The sequence below is a fragment of the Panulirus ornatus genome, chromosome 17, assembly GCF_036320965.1.
Source record: "Panulirus ornatus isolate Po-2019 chromosome 17, ASM3632096v1, whole genome shotgun sequence".
In the NCBI taxonomy this organism is placed as follows: domain Eukaryota; kingdom Metazoa; phylum Arthropoda; class Malacostraca; order Decapoda; family Palinuridae; genus Panulirus; species Panulirus ornatus.
In genome coordinates, this window is record NC_092240.1 from 19745253 (window position 1) to 19767710 (window position 22458).

At 40.3% G+C, this 22458-nt stretch overlaps 1 protein-coding gene across 3 annotated transcripts in view; it reads right to left on the reverse strand.

Annotated features, from left to right (window-relative positions):
• The window catches only part of CROT (Carnitine O-octanoyltransferase), a 172290-nt gene extending 150338 nt beyond the window's left edge, over positions 1 to 21952 (reverse strand). The window contains exons 1-3 of one of the 3 annotated variants that reach the window (XM_071672036.1): positions 21741 to 21952; positions 14234 to 14352; positions 8050 to 8183 (exon numbers count right to left, since the gene is read on the reverse strand). In XM_071672036.1, the coding sequence (XP_071528137.1) occupies positions 8050 to 8183; positions 14234 to 14242 (143 nt within the window). In that variant the 5' untranslated portion in view covers positions 14243 to 14352; positions 21741 to 21952. Of the gene's footprint in view, positions 1 to 8049; positions 8184 to 14233; positions 14353 to 21669 lie in introns of all 3 variants that reach the window. The other 2 variants (XM_071672038.1, XM_071672037.1) reach the window with 2 other exon arrangements.
• Positions 21953 to 22458: the final 506 nt, after the last annotated feature.

A 22458-nucleotide genomic window follows, 5' to 3' on the forward strand; every position in this document is an offset into this window, starting at 1 on the left:
AGGTTATTAGGTACAGTAGGGTTGAGGGTCAAGTCAATTGGGAGGTGAGTTTGAATGGAGAAAAACTGGAGGAAGTGAAGTGTTTTAGATATCTGGGAGTGGATCTGTCAGCGGATGGAACCATGGAAGCGGAAGTGGATCATAGGGTGGGGGAGGGGGCGAAAATTTTGGGAGCCTTGAAAAATGTGTGGAAGTCGAGAACATTATCTCGGAGAGCAAAAATGGGTATGTTTGAAGGAATAGTGGTTCCAACAATGTTGTATGGTTGCGAGGCGTGGGCTATGGATAGAGTTGTGCGCAGGAGGATGGATGTGCTGGAAATGAGATGTTTGAGGAAAATGTGTGGTGTGAGGTGGTTTGATCGAGTAAGTAACGTAAGGGTAAGAGAGATGTGTGGAAATAAAAAGAGCGTGGTTGAGAGAGCAGAAGAGGGTGTTTTGAAATGGTTTGGGCACATGGAGAGAATGAGTGAGGAAAGATTGACCAAGAGGATATATGTGTCGGAGGTGGAGGGAACGAGGAGAAGAGGGAGACCAAATTGGAGGTGGAAAGATGGAGTGAAAAAGATTTTGTGTGATCGGGGCCTGAACATGCAGGAGGGTGAAAGGAGGGCAAGGAATAGAGTGAATTGGAGCGATGTGGTATACAGGGGTTGACGTGCTGTCAGTGGATTGAATCAAGGCATGTGAAGCGTCTGGGGTAAACCATGGAAAGCTGTGTAGGTATGTATATTTGCGTGTGTGGACGTGTGTATGTACATGTGTATGGGGGGGGGGTGGGCCATTTCTTTCGTCTGTTTCCTTGCGCTACCTCGCAAACGCGGGAGACAGCGACAAAGTATAAAAAAAAAAAAAAAAAAAAATATATATATATATATATATATATCAAGGATGTAAGGCATGTGTACGTGTAGGAAGAGAGGAAAGTGATTGGTTCTCAGTGAATGTAGGTTGCGGCAGGGGTGTGTGATGTCTCCATGGTTGTTTAATTTGTTTATGGATGGGGTTGTTAGGGAGGTGAATGCAAGAGTTTTGGAAAGAGGGGCAAGTATGAAGTCTGTTGGGGATGAGAGAGCTTGGGAAGTGAGTCAGTTGTTGTTCGCTGATGATACAGCGCTGGTGGCTGATTCATGTGAGAAACTGCAGAAGCTGGTGACTGAGTTTGGTAAAGTGTGTGAAAGAAGAAAGTTAAGAGTAAATGTGAATAAGAGCAAGGTTATTAGGTACAGTAGGGTTGAGGGTCAAGTCAATTGGGAGGTGAGTTTGAATGGAGAAAAACTGGAGGAAGTGAAGTGTTTTAGATATCTGGGAGTGGATCTGGCAGCGGATGGAACCATGGAAGCGGAAGTGGATCATAGGGTGGGGGAGGGGGCGAAAATCCTGGGAGCCTTGAAGAATGTGTGGAAGTCGAGAACATTATCTCGGAAAGCAAAAATGGGTATGTTTGAAGGAATAGTGGTTCCAACAATGTCGTATGGTTGCGAGGCGTGGGCTATGGATAGAGTTGTGCGCAGGAGGATGGATGTGCTGGAAATGAGATGTTTGAGGACAATGTGTGGTGTGAGGTGGTTTGATCGAGTAAGTAACGTAAGGGTAAGAGAGATGTGTGGAAATAAAAAGAGCGTGGTTGAGACAGCAGAAGAGGGTGTTTTGAAATGGTTTGGGCACATGGAGAGAATGAGTGAGGAAAGATTGACCAAGAGGATATATGTGTCAGAGGTGGAGGGAACGAGGAGAAGAGGGAGACCAAACTGGAGGTGGAAAGATGGAGTGAAAAAGATTTTGTGTGATCGGGACCTGAACATGCAGGAGGGTGAAAGGAGGGCAAGGAATAGAGTGAATTGGATCGATGTGGTATACCGGGGTTGACGTGCTGTCAGTGGATTGAATCAGGGCATGTGAAGCGTCTGGGGTAAACCATGGAAAGCTGTGTAGGTATGTATATTTGCGTGTGTGGACGTATGTATATAAATGTGTATGGGGGTGGGTTGGGCCATTTCTTTCGTCTGTTTCCTAGCGCTACCTCGCAAACGCGGGAGACAGCGACAAAGCAAAAAAAAAAAAAAATATATATATGTTTGAGGAAAAGAGCCTGGATGTTTTGGTTCTGAGTGAAATGAAGCAAAACAGTAAAGTGGAAAGTGGTTTGGGAATGTCTTGGGAGTAAAGTTAGGGGTTGGTGAGAGGAGAAGAGCTAAGGAAAGAGTAGCACTCCTCCTGAAGCAGGAGTTGTGGGAATATGTGATACAGTGTAAGAAAGTAAACTCTAGACTGATATGGGTAAAACTGAAAGTGGATGGAGAGAGATGGGTGATTATTGGTGCCTATGCACCTGGTCATGAGAAGAAAGATCATGAGAGGCAAGTGTTTTGGGAACAGCTGAGTGAGAGTATTAGCAGCTTTGATGCATGAGACTGTGTTATAGTGATAGGTAATTTGAATGCAAAGGTAAGCAATGTGACAGTTGGGGGATAATTGGCATACACGGGGTGTTCAGTGGTGAAAATGGAAATGGTGAAGAGCTTGTGGATTTGTGTGCTGAAAAAGGACTGGTTATTGGGAACAAATGGTTTAAAAATGGAGATATGCATAAGCATACGTTCATAAGTAGAAGAGCTGACTAGGGGGCGTTATTGGATTACATGTTAATTGATAGGCTTGTGAAAGAGAGACTTGGATGTTAATGTGCTGAGAGGGGCAGCTGGAGGGATGTCTGATCACTATATTGTGGAGGTGAAGGTTTGTAGAGGTTTTCAGAGAAGAAGAGAGAAGGTTTTGGGGAAGAAAGTGGTGAGAGTATGTGAGCTTGGAAAGGAGACTTGTGTGAGGAAGTACCAGGAAAGATTGAGAGCAGAATGGCAAAAGATGATAGCAAATGAAGTAAGAGGAATGGGAGAGGAATGGGATGTATTTAGGGAAGCAATGATGGCTTGCACAAAAGATGCTTATGGCATGAGAAAGGTGGGAGGTGGGCAGATTAGAAAGGGTAGTGAGTGGTGGGCTGAAGAAGTACGATTATTAGTGAAAGTGAAGAAAGAGGCATCTGGACAATTTTTGTAGGTAAGTAGTGCAAATCACTGGGATATATATAAAAGAAAGCAGCAGGAGGTCAAGAGAATGGTGCAAAAGGTGAAAGAGAGGGCAAACAAGAGTTGGGGTGAGAGAGTATCATTAAATTTTAAGGAGAATAAAAAAATGTTTTGGAAGGAGATAAATAAAGTGGGTAAGACAAGAGAACAAATGGGAACATTGGTGAAGGGGGCTAATGGGGAGGTAATAACAAGTAGCGGTGATGTGAGAAGGAGATGGAGTGAGTATTTTGAAGGTTTGTGGAATGTGTTAGATGACAGAGTGGTAGATATAGGGTGTTTTGGTCGAGGTTGTGCAAAATGAAAGGGTTAGGTGGTGAAAGCTTTCCAGAAGATGAAAGCCGGCAAGGTGCTGGGTTTTCATGGAATTGCAGTTGAATTTATTAAAAAAGGGGGTGACTGTGTTGTTGATTGGTTGGTAGGAATATTCAATGAATGTATGGATCATAGTGAAGTGCCTGAGGATTGGCAGAATGCATGCATAGTGCCACTGTGCAAAGGCAAAGGGGATAAAGGTGAGTGTTCAAATTACAGAGGTATAAGTTTACTGAGTATTCCTGTGAAATAATATGAAAGGGTATGGATTGAGAGGGTAAAGGCATTTACAAAGCATCAGATTGGGGAAGAGTAGTGTGGTTTCAGAAGTGCTAGAGGATATGTGGATAATTTGTTTGCTTTGAAGAATTCATGTGAGAAATACTTAGACAAACAGAAGTATTTGTATGTAGCATTTATGGATCTGGAGAAGACATATGATAGGGTTGATAGAGATATTTTGTGGAAGGTTTTAAGAGTATATGGTGTGGGAGGTAAGTTGCTAGAAGCAGTGAAAAGTTTTTCCAAGGCTGTAAGGCAAGTGTACAAGGAGGAAGAGAGGAAAGTGATTGGTTCTCAGTAAATGTCAGTCTGCAACAAGGGTGCATGATGTCTCCATGGATGTTTAATTAGTTTTTGGATGGGGTTGTTAGGGAGGTGAATGCAAGAGTTTTGGAGAGAGAGGCAAGTATGCAGTCTCTTCTGCATGAGAAGGCTTGGGAAGTGAGTCAGTTATTGTTTGCTGATGATACAGCGCTGGTTGCTGATTCATGAGAAACTGCAGAAGCTGGTGACTGAGTTTGGTAAAGTGTGTGAAAGAAGAAAGCTGAGGGTAAATGTGAATAAGAGCAAGGTTATTAGGTACAGTAGGGTTGAGGGTCAAGTCAATTGGGAGGTAAGTTTGAATGGAGAAAAACTGGAGGAAGTGAAGAGTTTTAGATATCTGGGAGTGGATTTGGCAGCAGATGGAACCATAGAAGCGGAAGTGAGTCACAGGCTGGGGGAGGGGGCGAAAGTTCTGAGAGCGTTGAAGAATGTGTGGAAGGCGAGAACATTATCTCGGAAAGCAAAAATGGGTATGTTTGAAGGAAAAGTGGTTCCAACAATGTTATATGGTTGCGAGGCACGGGCTATAGATAGGGATGTGAGGAGGAGGGTAGATGTGTTGGAAATGAGATGTTTGAGGACAATATGTGGTGTGAGGTGGTTTGATCAAGTAAGTAATGAAAAAGAGTGTGGTTGAGAGAGCAGAAGAGGGTGTATTGAAATGGTTTAGTCACATGGAGAGAATGAGTAAGGAAAGATTGACGAAAAAGATATATGTATCAGAGGTGGAGGGAACGAGGAAAAGTGGGAGACCAAATTGGAGGCGGAAGGATAGAGTGAAAAAGATTTTGAGCGATTGGGGCCTGAACACATAACCAAGATGAGAAGAAAGAAGAGATAGGTAGCATGTTCGATGGAAAGACACTTTGATATTCTAGCTCCTAGTGAAACATTGCTCAAGGGTTAGGGAGAAGAATGGTTGGGAATGTCTTAAAGGTAAAGTAGGGTATAGTGTGAAGGCAAGCACTAAGGAAGTAGTAACACTACTTCTGAAGCAGTAGTGTGAAGGCAAGCGCTAAGGAAGTAGTAACACTACTGCTGAAGCAGGAGTTCTGGGAATGTGTAAAAGGTGTAAGAAAGTGAGCTCCAGACTGATTTGAGCAAAACTGAAAGTGGATTACGAGAAATGGGTGATTATTAGTGTTATGCAACCAGCCTGAGAAGCATGATGAAGAAAGGCAAGAGTCTGGGGAGCAGCTGATTGAATATGTATGCAGTCTTGATGCACAATATCAACTAATAGTGATGGGTGATTCTAAAAGGAGTCATGTGGCAAATGATGGTACAATTGGGGGCTTTTCACAGTGGCAGTGCCATAACCACTGAGGTTAGGTGCTGCTACTGTGGTAAGCTCATAACTGTTCGGAGAAGTTTTGAATTTTGGTGCCTCAAGGAGTATCCAAGTCTCACCCCACCTTCTCATGGTAGCATCATTATTACAACCTTAGGGATGGAACTGAAGGGGGAGGCACTGCCCAACTCTATTAGGAAAACAGTAGCAGTAGTTTTCCTTTTTAAATGCAGACAAAATATTAGAGGTTTGCTGGGGTTTTTAGTTTTTCAGACAATGTGGGAGCCCTGCTGCCTCTGGGAAACACTGCACTGGAGTTGCCCTCTGCCTGTCAAAGGTGAGGAACAAAAGGATAAGTAGCACTAGAGTCTACCAGTTATGCCGAAGAGTAAAAGGGGAAAAAAGATTGAGGGTGGCAGTGCTAAATGTAAATGGGATGACAGATGAAAGTCAAACAAGGGAGCTTGTGAAGAATTCTAATTGTTAGATTTTGGATATGCTGGGGACTGGGGAAGCCCATATCCTTGGGTAGAATGTATGGAGTCAAAATGGAAATGACAAATGCAAGCTATAGAATGGTGTGGAAGGAACAGTGGTATGGAGGGAATTAATGAAAATTATGAGGGAAGAGAGAAAGAAGGATGTGCATTTCTGCTATCACTGAAAGTGTGGGAGGGTGTTACAGAGCATGGATGGAATGGATCAAGAATAGTGTGAGTGAGATGAAAGACTGGAATTGTGAATTATGCATAAGTATGTGTAAGTGTGCTTGTCAAGATGACACTTTTCTGGTGAAATTTGTGTAACTGTACAAACTGTTTTGAGAATGAGATAAAGGTGGTTGTAATGGGCGATATGAATGCGAAAGTGGGATGTGATGAAACTGGCAAGATACTTTGTTAAATGTTGAGTGTCTGTAGTAAATAAGAATGTAAGTTATCTTGTGTATGTCTGTCTGTGCTCAGAGGGGCGTATTACTTGAAAACACCTTTTTTCAGCACAAGATGATCCACAGCAGGTAAAAAAGGTAACTAAGTGCTAAGTTTCATAGCCAGGAACATAGATTATAAGACACCAGAAACAATTCTTACACTTTATATTTCTCTAGTAAGACCACATCCAGAATATGCAATCCAGTTTTGGTCCCCAGGCCATATAAAAGACAAGGAAAAATTAGAGCAGGTACAAAGACATGTGACAAAATTGATCCCACCCTTTAAAACTCTGGCATATGAAGACAGGCTAAAATGATTAGATCTCTTCTCCCTAAAAAAAACGTAGACTCTGTGGTGACTTAATCCAACTGCTCAAAATTCTGAACAAGTTCGATAAAGTAAACCACGAGTATCTTTTCAAAATACAAAAAAAATAGGACAAGGACAAAGGGAATAAAACTCAAAGCTAAAAGATGTAATATGGACATGGGAAAAAGCTTTTCTTCCTATAGGTGTGTTGAGCACTGGATAAGTTACTGTCAGACGTAGTGAATGCTAAAACTATAAATACCCTCAAAAGTCGTTTAGAAATATTTTATAATTTCAGGTTTGCTTTGAGAAAAATGCCAGAAATAAACATATAAACAACAGCAGTAATAGGGATACTAGAAGGCTAATGTACAGCAGTGGGGAGTTGGTGATAGCTTAAAAAAGTACTGAACAGAGTCAAATTTTTCTAGTCAAATAATTTTTTTTTTTTTTCAGAAAACCCAGTTGTGGGCCAATCAGGCCACCTGTTGCCTGTCTTCCTCAAGTAAACATGTAAACCCTTTCCACTAATAACTAAAATATATTTCTAGTGACCAAGCAAGTGCCTCCACACACTTTCTCAACATGAATGGTGAGTCCTCATCAGGACCTTGGGCCTTCTATGGGTCACGTTATTTCAATAGCTTGATAATTTCATTTTTTACAATCATTATGAATTCCAAGGCTTCAACCCCTTCCCAATTGGGTAATACCAGTATAATACTGTTCACACTGAAAACAATTTAGAGTTTATCACTCAGCTCCTCAAAAATCTCAAAATCTTCAAGAATTCTTCTATCTGAGTCCCTTAGCCTGATTAGCTGCACTTTACCTAATGATCTTATAGAAAAGTTTTGGACTTTCTTTTGCTTCTCCCAAAATGCTTTTTTCAAAATCCCTCTGCTCCTCAATCTTTTCCATTCAGTGCTTATTCCTTGCTCTCCTGTACAAAATTTTGTATGCAGGTTGGCTGCAGCATCTGTTTTAACTCCTCTAACCAGTCATATCATGTATACAAGCGAGCAGTAACCAAAAATTAACCTTGACCTCTAAGCCCTAACCTTGACAACCTAATCAAGTGTAAGACTCTATGCAGTATCTATGGTACAAGTTTGGTCCAAATCCACTCATCTAGTTGGGAGACATCATTACACATACATTTCGTAGCATTCTGATATACAAGTCCTTGTGACCCTGACCTTCAACTACCTTATCCTCAATCTAATCTGGTGCAGTACCCATGATGCAATGTCAGTCCATCCATCATTGAGTCAGGGGATACTGCATACACAAGATCATGAATGTAAGCACAAACGCATGGACACAGGCATGGATCAGGGACAAACCAATATACTTTACTTTTCTGCTTTGCAACAGAAAGCATGAAAATTACAGCATCAAAATTAGAGTAACTATGACAAAAAAAGTTCATGGGATACTACTATCATAAGGTGTACTGGTATATCAATATCGTTAATATATCTTCCTCAATGAAATATCGTTACCTGTCAAGAGTTTGGTGTAGAGAAGGAACAGGTAAACACGGAAGATTCTCATCATACTGGAATGTCTTCTCTTCTCCACTGTTCAGGTACAAATCTTCATATTGTGGTTTTCTGGACGGAGTTACTTCTGCACTCTGGAATGTGAGCATCAGATCAGACCATAAGCCACAATTGTTATTTTTCTAACACTTGTAGCTTTTTTTCCCCTAACCTAAAATTTTGGGGAGGTCCCAATTCAAACAAGCATTTTTTTCTTGGTTGAAAGATATTCAGGTTTCCAGGAGCTATCTTGCTAACGTGGGGAACAGCAATCAAGTATTAAAATAAATAAAAGATATTGGAAGGTATTAAGAATATATGGTGTGGGAGGCAAGTTGCTAGAAGTGGTGAAAAGTTTTTGTCAAGGATGTAAGGCATGTGTACAAGTAGGAAGAGAGGAAAGTGACTGCTTCTCAGTGAATGTCGGTTTGCGGTAGGGGTGCGTGATGTCTCCATGGTTGCTCAATTTGAAAATGAATGGGGTTATTAGGCAGGTGAATGCAAGAGTTTTGGAGAGAGGGGCAAGTATGCAGTCTGTTGTGGATGAGAGGGCTTGGGAAGTGAGTCAAGCTGAGAGTAAATGTGAATAAGAGCAAGGTTATTAGGTATAGTAAATTGGGAGGTAAGTTTGAATGGAGAAAAACTGGAGGAAGTGAAGTGTTTTAGATATCTGGGAGTGGATTTGGCAGTGGATAGAACCATGGAAGCAGAAGTAAGTCACAGGGTGGAGAGGGGGCGAAAGTTCTAGGAATACTGAAAAGTGTGTGGAAGTAGAGAACATTATCTCGGAAAGCAAAAATGGGTATGTTTGAAGAAATAGTGGTTCCAATAATGTTATATGGTTGCGAGGTGTGGGTTATAGATAGGGTTGTGCGGAGGATGGTGGATGTGTTAGAAATGAGATGTTTGACAACAATATGTGGCGTGAGGTGGTTTGATCGAGTAAGTAATGAAAAGGTAAGAGAGATGTGTCATAATGAAGAGAGTGTGGTTGAGAGAGCACAAGAGGGTGTTTTGAAATGGTTTGGTCATGTGGAGAGAATGAGTGAGGAAAGATCGACAAAGAGGATATATGTGTCAGAGGTGGAGGGAACGAAGAAAAGTGGGAGACCAAATTGAACGTAGAAGGATGGAGTGAAAAAGATTTTGAGCGACTGGGGCCTGAACATGCGTGAGGGTGAAAGGAGTGCAAGGAATAGAGTGAATTGGAACAATGTGGTATACTGGTGTTGACATGCTGTCAATGGATTGAACCAGGGTATGCGAAGCATCGGGGTAAACAATGGAAAGTTTTGTGGGGCCTGGATGTGGAAAGGGAGCTACGGTTTCGGTGCATTACACATGAAAGCTAGAGACTGAGCGTGAACAAAAGTGGATTTTGTTGTCTTTTCCTAGTGCTACCTCACTTGTGCACAGGAGAGGGGGGTGCCATTTCATGTGTGGAGGGGTGGCGACGGGAATGAATGAGGGCAGCAAGTATGAATATGTTCAAGTGTATATATGTATATGTCTGTGTATGTATATGCATGTATACATAGAAATATTTGATTGAAAGGACTAAGGCATGTACAGAGCATCAGATTGGGGATGAGCAGTGTGCTTTCAGAAGTGGAAGATGTGTAGATCAGCTGTTTGCTTTGAAGAATGTATGAGAAAAGTACTTAGAAAAACAGGTGGATTTGTATGAAGCATTTATGGATCTGGAGAAGGCATATCATAGAGCAGAAAGAGATGCTCTGTGAAAGGTATTAAGAGTATATGGTGTGGGAGGTAAGTTGCTAGAAGCAGTGAAAAGTTTTGATCAAGGGTGTAAGGCTTGTGTACCACTAGGAAGAAAGTGATTAGTTCATAATGAATGTCGGTCTGCGGCAGGGGTGCTTGATGTCTCCACCTCTAATTTGGTCTCCCACTTCTCCTTGTTCCCTTCACCTCTGACACATATATCCTCTTTGTCAATCTTTCCTCACTCATTCTCTCCATGTGACCAAACCATTTCAATACACTCTCTTCTGCTCTCTCAACCGCACCCTTTGTATGACCACACATCTCTCTTACCCTTTCATTACTTACTCGATCAAACCACCTCACACCACACGTTGTCCTCAAACATCTCATTTCCAACACATCCACCCCACCCTCCTCTGCACAACCCTATCTGTAGCCCATGCCTCACAACCATAAAACATTGTTGGAACCACTTTTCATTCAAACATACCCATTTTTGCTTCCTGAGATAATGTTCTCGCCTTCCACACATTCTTCAAAGCTCCCAGAACCTTCGCACCCTCCCCCAGCCTGTGACTCACTTCCGCTTCCACGGTTCCATCCGCTGCCAAATCCACTCCCAGATATCTAAAACACTTCACTTCCTCCAGTTTTTCTCCAGTCAAACTCATCTCCCAATTTACTTGTCCCTCAACCCTACTGAACTTAATAACCTTGCTCTTATTCACATTTACTCTCAGCTTTCTTCTTTCACACACTTTACCAAACTCAGTCACTAGCTTCTGCAGTTCCTAACCTGAGTCAGCCACCAAAGCTGTATCATCAGCGAACAACAAATGACTCACTTCCCAAGCCCTCTCATGCACAACAGACTGCATACTTGCCCCTCTCTCCAAAACTCTTGCATTCACCTCCCTAACAACCCCATCCATAAACAAATTAAACAATAAGGGGGATATCACGCACCCTACCGCAAACCGACATTCACTGAAAACCAGTTACTTTCCTCTCTTCCTACTCATACACATGCCTTACATCCTCAATAAAAAATTTTCACTGCTTCTAGCAACTTGCCTCCCAAACCATATACTCTTAATACCTTTCACAGAGCATCTCTTTCTGCTCTATCATATGCCTTCTCCAGATCCATAAATGCTACATACAAATCCATATGTTTTCCTAAGTATTTCTCACATACTTGCCTCTCACACCATATACTCTGAAAACCTTCCACAGAGCATCTCTATCAACTCTTATCATATGCCTTCTCCAGATCCATAAATGCTACATACAAATCCATCTGTTTTTCTAAGTATTTCTCACATACATTCTTCAAAGCAAATACCTGATCCACACATCCTCTACCACTTCTGAAACCACACTCCTCTTCCCCAATCTGATGCTCTGTACATGCCTTCACCCTCTCAATCAATACCCTCCCATATAATTTCCCAGGAATACTCAACAAACTTATACCTCTGTAATTTGAACACTTGCCTTTATCCCATTTGCCTTTGTACAATGGCACTATGCATGTATTCTGCTAATCCTCAGGTGCTTCACCATGAGCCTCACCAACAAGTCAACAACACAGTCAACCCCTTTTTTTTATAAATTCCACTGCAATACCATCCAAACCAGCCACCTTGCCGGCTTTCATCTTCTGCAAAGCTTTCACTACCTCTTCTCTGTTTACCAAACCATTCTCCTTGACCCTCTCACTTCGCACACCACCTCAATCAAAACACCCTAAATCTGCCACTCTATCATCTAACACATTCAACAAACCTTCAAAATACTCACTCCATCTCCTTCTCACTTCACCACTACTTGTTATTACGTCTCCATTAGTCCCCTTCACCGATGTTCCCATTTGTTCTCTTGTCTTACACACTTTATTTATCTCCTTCAAAAACATCTTTTTATTCTCCCTAAAATTCAATGATACTCTCTTACCCCAACTCTCATTTCCCTCTTTTTCACCTCTTGCACCTTTCTCTTGACCTCCTGCCTCTCTCTTTTATACATCTCCCAGTCATTTGCACTATTTCCCTGTAAAAATCATCCAAATGCCTCTCTCTCCTCTTTCACTAATAATCTTACTTCATCCCACCACTCACCACCCTTTCTAATCTGCCCATCTCCCACGTTTCTCATGCCACAAGAATCTTTTGCGCAAGCCATCATTGCTTCCCTAAAATACATCCCATTCCTCACCCACTCCACTTACGTCCTTTGCTCTCACCTTTTTCCATTCTGCACTCAGTCTCTCCTGATACTTCCTCACACAAGTCTCCTTCCCTCGGTCACTTGCTCTCACCACTCTCTTCACCCACAATATTCTCTCTTCTTTTCTGAAAACCTCTACAAATCTTCACCTTCACCTCCACAAGATAATGATCAGACATCCCTCCAGTTGCAACTCTCAGCAAATTAACATCCACAAGTCTCTCTTCCATGTGCCTATCAATTAACACATAATCCAATAATGCTTTCTGGCCATCTCTCCTACTTACATATGTAATTTATGTATATCTCTCTTTTTAAACCAGGTATTCCCAATCACCAGTCCTTTTTCAGAACACAAATCTACAAGCTCTTCACCACTTCAATTTACAACACTGAACACACTGAACAGTCAGCAACTCTCAAAACACTTGCCTCTCATGATCTTTCTTATCAAGCCCAGGTGCATAGGCACCAATAATCACCCATCTCTCTCCATCCACTTTCAGTTTTACCCATATCAATCTAGAGTTTACTTTTTTACTCTCTATCACATCCTCCCACAACTCCTGCTTCAGGAGTAGTGGTTTGGGGATGTTTCGGGAGTAAAGTCAGGGGTTGGTGAGAGGACGAAAATCTCCACTATACAAGTGTGTCATCAGTACAATAACCAGTTTTTGAGAAGTTTGACTTGGGGGTAAGTCTTCACTTTCATTACCCATGACACAAGGTTACAAGATGATCTCGACTCAAGACTGAGAAGTACCCACTGAACATATACCTTCTAAAAATGTAATAAAACAAAAAAGGGCTCCTGCAAGGTTCCATTAAGAAACTCTCCCCTCCTTGTATTTTAACTTTCTGAAAGGAGAAACAGAAGAAGGAGTCATACTGGGAGTGCTCATCCTCCTCGAAGGCTCAGCTTGGGGTGTCTGAATGTGTGTGGATGTAACCAAGGTGAGAAAAAAGGAGAGATAGGTAGTATGTCTGAGGAAAGGAACCTGGATGTTTTGGCTATGAGTGAAATGAAGCTCAAGGGTAAAGGGGAAGAGTGGTTTAGGGATGTTTTGGGAGTAAAGTCAGGGGTTGGTGAGAGGACGAAAATCCCCACTACACAAGTGTGTCATCAGTACATTAACCAGTTTCTGAGAAGTTTGACTTGGGGGTAAGTCTTCACTTTGATTACCCATAACACAAGGTTACAAGATGATCTCGACTTAAAGACTGAGAAGCACCCACTGAACATATACGTTCTAAAAACATAATAAAACAAAAAAGGGCTCCTGCAAGGTTCCATTAAGAACAACCCTATAAACTACCACATGGACTGCCTCTGAAAAGACTATAACACAGTATCCCTCAGCACATCATGGTACACTAGTTGAAGCAACAGAAACTTAGACCAAAAGGTCTTAATCTCATCTTTCCCACTGTGAAAGAGGGTTACAAGCAGCAGGTCAAATGGAAACACCATAAACAGCAAAAATGTTAAATACAAAGAGGAAGCTGCCTAGTGGTTTCCCTTTAAAAAGTAAGCCCTTCAACAGGTTGAACAAGTGTTTAAGCCAGCACATGACAAATCCCTTGCCTTGAGTATGACCCCAAACCTATCTAAACCCACAAATTCCCCACTAACAAAAAGATAAAACAATGATATACATTTATGTATTGAATCATGCATATAAATATGGTGTCCAAGAAACAAAGATATACAAACATAACATATTCATCAATACATAAAGTAAATACAAAATACATAGAGTCATTGCTACCACACAGTGATGGACACTACTGTCTATCACTTAATCCTTGAACAGAATTAAGTTTTTACTATCTGTGTCTTGTAATCACTAATAATGGAAAAGGATACTAACATGACATGGAGAAGAACAGGATCTCATGCCAAGACACCATTAAAAACATAACACTAATGGCAAACAGATCACAACATGCCATGTGAGCAAGAGTTAGACAGAAAGTGAGAGAACATCCAAGTCAGCTGTCTGGGAAAGATACCAAATGGTCATTAAGTTCTGTGAGTAAGCATCAGCCAACTTCATATGCATTTTATGGTGGGTGAATGTGGGAGGTAATTAAATAGTGGTAAACCTCAACAAACAAGGCCTCTAAGGTGCTCCTAGGGCTCTGTGTCCATAAGTAAATAAATTACTGACCATCTTCAAATGTCACTTACAATGCTCATTCTGCAAGTTGTCTTGATGCTCGTGGTATACAAAAATGATAATAATGTGAAGGTAACAGCAGTCAAATGTTAGCCAGTTGAATGATTACAAGAGCACAGGTTAGGTTCATCTGAAAAAAAAAAATAAAAATCACAACTAGAAAAGACAGAAAAAGAGTCATTGTTTCAAACAGATAATAAACCTATATATCACATAAATCCTAAAATCAATAAAAGCTGTACAATATCAATTAGACTAACAGATGAAACAACTAGAGTGTATACTTATTTATGAGTATCTAAGACAAAATTTTGCCAAGAGGCAGGGATAGTGCATACTGTTCATCACAGGAAAACATAATGACAAATAATGAGCTGTGTAACATGTTGTCAAGTGTTAAGTGTGTGATGATGATTTTGTATGCTTGTAGACTGAAAGCTAGCAGCCCATATGTGAATGAGGTAGAGAGAAAAAACAGCAAGTCTCTTCCCAAGTTTTATGGAATAACACATGGGCTGTTAAATAATAATAATAATAATAATAATAATAATAATAATAATAATAATAATAATAATAATAATTTTATCCCTGGGGATAGGGGAGAAAGAATACTTCCCCACGTATTCCATGCATGTCGTAGAAGGCGACTAAAAGGGGAGGGAGCGGGTGGCTGGAAATCCTCCCCTCTCGCTTTTTTTTTTAATTTTCCAAAAGAGGGAACAGAGAAAGGGGCCAGGTGAGGATGTTCCCTCAAAGGCCCAGTCCTCTGTTCTCAACGCTACCTCGCTAATGCGGGAAATGGCGAATAGTATGAAAAGAAAAAAAAAGAAAAATAATAATAATAATAATAATAATAATAATAATAATAATAATAATAATGATGATGACAGTAATAATAATAATAATAATAAAGTGAGTCAGTTGTTGTTCGCTGATGATACAGCGCTGGTGGCTGATTCATGTGAGAAACTGCAGAAGCTGGTGACTGAGTTTGGAAAAGTGTGTGGAAGAAGAAAGTTAAGAGTAAATGTGAATAAGAACAAGGTTATTAGGTACAGTAGGGTTGAGGGTCAAGTCAATTGGGAGGTGAGTTTGAATGGAGAAAAACTGGAGGAAGTGAAGTGTTTTAGATATCTGGGAGTGGATCTGGCAGCGGATGGAACCATGGAAGCGGAAGTGGATCATAGGGTGGGGGAGGGGGCGAAAATCCTGGGAGCCTTGAAGAATGTGTGGAAGTCGAGAACATTATCTCGGAAAGCAAAAATGGGTATGTTTGAAGGAATAGTGGTTCCAACAATGTTGTATGGTTGCGAGGCGTGGGCTATGGATAGAGTTGTGCGCAGGAGGATGGATGTGCTGGAAATGAGATGTTTGAGGACAATGTGTGGTGTGAGGTGGTTTGATCGAGTGAGTAACGTAAGGGTAAGAGAGATGTGTGGAAATAAAAAGAGCGTGGTTGAGAGAGCAGAAGAGGGTGCTTTGAAGTGGTTTGGGCACATGGAGAGGATGAGTGAGGAAAGATTGACCAAGAGGATATATGTGTCGGAGGTGGAGGGAACAAGGAGAAGAGGGAGACCAAATTGGAGGTGGAAAGATGGAGTGAAAAAGATTTTGTGTGATCGGGGCTGAACATGCAGGAGGGTGAAAGGAGGGCAAGGAATAGAGTGAATTGGAGCAATGTGGTATACCGGGGTTGACGTGCTGTCAGTGGATTGAAGCAGGGCATGTGAAGCGTCTGGGGTAAACCATGGAAAGCTGTGTAGGTATGTATATTTGCGTGTGTGGACGTATGTATATACATGTGTATGAGGGGGGGGGGTTGGGCCATTTCTTTCGTCTGTTTCCTTGCGCTACCTCGCAAGTGCGGGAGACAGCGACAAAGTATAATAAAAAAAAAAAATATACTATATAATAATAATTATACCCTATTTATATCAAAATCTATGTACTGAAGGTCCCACACATGTAATGATTAAAAAATTCTATCATTTGCAGGCATAATGTCAAAATCAAAGCTATCATAATATATTTGAGTAGTTACTGGGCATTTACATATTGTAACTTGCTGATTTTGCACTCTGTAGACTCTGATGGTTATTGCCACATTAATCATTCTTGCTCTGCACATACACATCTTAATTGTTATTCGTTTTCTATTACTCATAATTGTACTTCAAGCTTTGCCATTTCATAAAAATATTTCTATTGATAATTACTCACTTTTGTTGTAAAAATTACAATAATCTTTGAAGCCCCAAATGACAAGGACAATATGTTTTTCTGGTGTAAAGAAATACTTAATATTTGAGGTTGTGTGCTCCATTACCTTTCTTCTGAAGATAGTTGTATAATTCTGATGATTTCTAAGGTCTTTAAGGTATATTATCAAACTATCTTTCTCCCCTATCCCTAGGGATAGGAGAGAAAGAATACTTCTCACACATTCCCAAGTGTCGTAGAGGGCAACTAAAGGGGGCGGGAGTAGGGGGCTAGAAACCCTCCCCTTCAAGTATTTTAACTTTCTAAAATGGGTAACAGAAGGAGTCATGTGGGGAGTGCTCATCCTCCTCAAAGTCTCAGATTGGGATTAACCAAGATGAGAAAAAAGGAGAGATAGGTAGTATGTTTGAGGAAAGGAACCTGGATGTTTTGGCTCTGAGTGAAATCAAGCTCAAGGGTAAAAGGGAAAAGTGGTTTGGGGATGTCTTGAGAGTAAAGTCAGGAGTTGGTGAGAGGACAAGAGCAAAGGAAGAAGTAGCACTGCTCCTGAAGCAGGAGTTGTGGGAGTATGTGATAGTGTAAGAAAGTAAATTCTAGATTGATATGGGTAAAACTATGCATGAGAAGAAAGATAATGAGAGGCAAGTGTTTTGGAAGCAGCTGAGTGAGTGTGTTAGCAGCTTTGATGCACGAGACCAGGTTATAGTGATGGGTGATTTGAATGCAAAGGTGAGTAATGAGGCAGTTGAGGGAATAATTGGTGTACATGGGGTGTTCAGTGTTGTAAATGAAAAAGGTGAAGAGCTTGTAGATTTGTGTGCTGAAAAAGGACTGATGATTGGGAATACCTAGTTTAAAAAGATATATACATAAGTATACATATGTAACAAGGGGAGATGGCCAGAGAGTGTTACTGGATTACATTTTAATTGATAGGTGCATGAAAGAGAAATTTTTGGACGTTAATGTGCTGAGAGGGGGAACTGGAGGGATGTCTGATCATTATCTTGTGGAGGCGTAGGTGAACATTTATAGAGGTTTTCACAAAAGAAGAGAGAATGTTGGGGTGAAAAGAGTGGTGAGAGTAAGTGAGCTTGAAAAGGAGGCTTGTGTGAGGAAGTACCAAGAGAGACTGAATGCAGAATGGAAAAAGGTGAGAGCAAAGCACGTAAGGGGATTGGGGAAGGAATGGGATGTATTTAAAGAAGCAGTGATGGCTTGTGCAAAAGATGCTTGTGGCATGAGAAAGTTGGGAGGTGGGCAGATTAGAGAAGGTAGTGAGTGGTGGGATGAAAATGTAAGATTGTTAGTGAAAGAGAAGAGAGAGGCATTTGGAAGATTTTTGCAGAGCAAATGACTGGGAGATGTATGAAAGAAAGAGGCAGGAGGTCAAGAGAAAGGTGCAAGAGGTTAAAAAGAGGACAATTGAGAGTTGGGGTGAGAGAGTATAATTAAATCTTAAGGAGAATAAAAAGATGTCTTGGAAGGAGGTAAATAAAGTGCGCAAGACATGGGAACAAATGGGAACATCGGTGAAAGGGTTAATGGAGACGTAATAACAAGTAGTGGTGATGTGAGAAGGAGATGGAGCGAGTATTTTGAAGGTTTGTTGAATGTGTTTGATGACAGAGTGGCAGATATAGGGTGTTTTGGTCGAGGTGGTGTGCAAAGTGAGAGGGTCAGGGAGAATGGTTTGGTAAATAGAAAAGAGGTAGTGAAAGCTTTGCGGAAGAAGAAAGCTGGCAAGGTGGCAGGTTTGGCTGGTATTACAGTGGAATTTATTAAAAAAGGGGGTGACTGTGTTGTTGACTGGTTGGTAAGGATACTCAATTTATGTATGGTTCACAGTGAAGTGCCTGAGGATTGGCAGAATGCATGCATAGTGCTATTGTACACAGGCAAAGGGGATAAAGGTGAGTGTTCAAATTACAGAGGAATAAGGTTGAGTATTCCTGGGAAATTATATTGGAGGGTATTGATTGAGAGAGTAAAGGCATGTACATAGCATCAGACTGAGAAAGAGCAGTGTGGTTTCAGAAGTGGTAGAGGATGAGAGGATCAGGTGTTTGCTTTGAAGAATGTATGTGAGAAATACTTAGAAAAAAACAGATGGATTTGTATGTAGCATTTATGGATATGGAGAAGGCATATGATAGGTTTGACAGAGATGCTTTGTGGAAAGTATTAAGAGTATATTGTGTGGGAGGTAAGTTGCTAGAAGCAGTGAAAAGTTTTTATCGAGGCTGTAAGGCATGTGTAGAGTAGGAAGAGAGGAAAGTGATTGGTTACCAGTGAATGTCAGTTTGCGGCAGGGGTTAATGATGTCTCCATGGTCAGAGGACAATATGTGGTGTGAGGTGGTTTGATTAAGTAATAAAAGGGTAAGAGAGAGGTGTGGTAAAAAGAGTATGGTTGAAGGAGCAGAATTGGGTATTTTGAAATAGTTTAGTCACATGGAAAGAATGAGAGGAAAGAATGACAAAGAGGATATATGTGTCAGAGGTGGAGGGAACGAGGAGAAGTAGGAGACCAAATTGGAGGTGGAAGGATGGAGTGAAAAAGATTTTGAGCGATTGGGGCCTGAACATACAGGAAGGTGAAAGGCATGCAAGGAATAGAGTGAATTGGAACGATGTGGTATACCGGTGTTGACGTGCTGTCAATGGATTGAACCAAGGCATGTGAAGCACCTGGGGGTAAACCATGGAAAGTTCTGTGGGACGTGGATGTGGAAAGGGAGTTGTGGTTTCAGTGCTTTATACATGACAGCTAGAGACTGAGTGTGAACAAATGTGGCCTTTGTTGTCTTTTCCTAGCACTACCTCGCGCATGCACAGGGGAGGGGGGGGGTGCCATTTAATGTGTGGCACTGTGGCGACAGGAATGGATGAAGGCAGCAAGTATGAATATGTACACTTGTATATATGTCTGTGTATGTATACGTTGAAATGTTCAGGTATGTATATGTGCATGTGTGGGTGTTTATGTATATATATGTATATGTGGGTGGGTTGAGCCATTCTTTCGTCTTTTTCCTTGCGCTACCTCGCTAACGCAGGAGACTGCGACAAAGTATAATATAATATAATATAATATCTTTCATGAAATTTAGGTAGTGACTAAAGTTCCAAAGATTACTTAAAGGTAAAGTATAAGAATGGTAAAGTGTAAATAAAATTCAATACTTTTATTTATGCTATGCTAACAATATCATAACAGTTATTAAGTTTCTAATGTTCATGATGTTGCTTCAAACTCTAACAATTCACAAAGAAGATTAACTTAGATTAAGTTAATTGTGTTTTAAAACATGAACTGCAAATTCTCAATGCGTAAGCACAAAAGTTCTTCTCTACTGTAGAGAAATATTATTCTTTATTTGAGTTCCTATATCACCATTTTGGGGAATATTAGTTTTCAGGAAATATTCTTATAATTTATCATAAATTTATTTTCCATACAATTTTTCTATTATCTTAGTAGCTGATACATTATATTTTCACTTACTGTGCTTATTCTCTAAATTTCAATGAGCCTACTTTAAATTCAGTATCACTAAATATGCATTAGTACAACTAACTTGTAATTCACACATACACCAAAAGGGGAATGAAATAAATCTAAAATGAAAAATAAAAACAAGAAATATATAAAACATTTTTTCTTCACTCAAAAAAGAACCATCCCAGAGGGATAAATGGGTCACTGCCTAGGTGACCCCAGTACAATTCTGGAAAATCCAGGAGTGAATGCTTGCAGCAATCACCCAATAAAAAATTCACCTTACCTAACAGCTGAGCTTTAACACGGAAATGCCCTGACATAAATGTACAACTAGGAACTGCATGGAATACTGTTTGGGAGGCTGAGCAGCTGGGCTGCAAGTAGCCATGTGTCATGTGTTATCTATGTTTTATGGCAGGTGACACAATGCTGAAATCATATTTCTCTAAATACAATAATGAAAATTAAGATTAATCTTGACCGTTAGAAGTGGTTTTTGGTGAGGTTTTCATAGGTTACACCGACTTCTATAAGTGTTTCACATACTTTGCCCCACACTTTCCCTTATCATCATTACTCTCTATGATCACATACTGTCATAAAATTGAAAACAGGCTGCATATATTGTAATATATGAACTCAGGAAATATTTTGAACAACAGGACTTAGAGCAATCCTGTCTTTATTCTCGTCAAACATACTAACAACATGAACAACCACAGTGAGCAATGATCACTGCAATATCTACTGCTCTATTTAATATCATTCAAGAAATATAACACTCCAAATTGTGCTGAGCAACTGTTAGTGTATTCTCTATACATTCAACTAGCATTGCACAACAAAAGCAATCAATCTTCAATGATATCAATGATGTGCAGCTACACTGGAAAATTACACAACATAAAAAATATAGGATTAACATCAAAGTACATAAAACTCATTAGAAATCAACAGAACCTATGAAAACCCCAACTAACCTTTTCTAGCAGCCAAGAATTATAACAGAAATGAATGTATGAAAAGACTGCTTCAGTAGTGGTCAGGCAAGGGTGCGAATGGCTGCTTCTGTAGTAGTCAGGCAAGAGTGTGAATGGCTGCTAGGTGTAATGAGTATACTTATGTGGATGGGATGATGGCAATATGTCTAATCATGGGTATGTCAGGTATATCTTTATTAGTGTATTAAAGTTTGGTTAAATCTAGCTACATGACAAAGTTTCACAGGATCTCTTGATTTTTCTCACTAGTTTCACATACTTTTACCCAACTCCACATTATCCCAATTCATAACCCTCACTACTATAGCCTAATTTAATATCACATAACAAATAGTGCTGCAAATCATACCCTGCCAGACTTAAACTGTTCTCTAAATACTACACCACCATAGCAACATAAAATGTCTCAATACTCAATGCTAATACCGATATAAGTTTTTACCTCTAACCTAAGATTAAATACCATGAGTAATGCTTCAGATCATGCAGCCCTCACTAAAAATAACAAAAAGACATAAATGCACTGGTAAAAGGTGATTCCAAATTCATGAATAATTTCTGTGGTGCCACTCAGTTAATATTGTCACTTTGAAAATACCTTGTCCCCACAGGTCTTACATTTATTCTACATTTCTGCTCGTCGCCCGAGCTAACTGCATTAACAACCAATGAGAGCACTGTATAACCTAATCAGCAATATCAGCGTCAATTTTCTCACGTACAATTGGAAGGAATATAATTTTCTGGCTATATTTGAAGAAAATACTCTCAGGAGTACATCACCTGTGCCTACCCTGGTCTGGCGTCAACACCGGTCTTGTTGACAACTTGACTCGAGTGAGTAACCAATGCACCGATTTCCTGGTGCGAGTTTTGGAAGATATTATACATTTCAATTCTGCCGACATCTTGTCTGATTTATTTGCCATAAAAGTATTAACTAAACTGATCTATCTCTTTACCAGATGATACATGCCTACAACACAGTTTCAGCATCCTTGAATTGACGACAAACAATGCCCAAATAAATGGTGTTAGGTATTTACATGTTGGGTCCAACGTGTAGTGCTAATGACTATGACCAGTAGATATGCGTGGTGGTCAGGTCATCACAGATAACAATCAAATATTTAACCACGGTTGTTAAGGTATCAATAACACGATGAGGATAGGAACTCAGTTATATTGATACGAGCTAATATTAATCTGTCTGAAATGTTCTTGAAGGTATTGAAATTTACCTCAGTATTCTTGACATGTGTAATCCCTCCAGTTAGTGGTAAGTGTATGCGAATAATTTAGTGCCGACAACCATACGTAGTAAAATAAAAAGTAGAAACATATGAAGTATTACGTTTTATATTCTGATTTCTTTATGTCTCCACTTTTTCTTTATGAAGAGAAGGATGGAAGGTAACAGGACAGAACTCCGCCGGACAACACTTGACAGGATTAGAGGAAAATTTCATTTCATCAACTACTGTAATGGAACAACTGTACATGGAACCAGC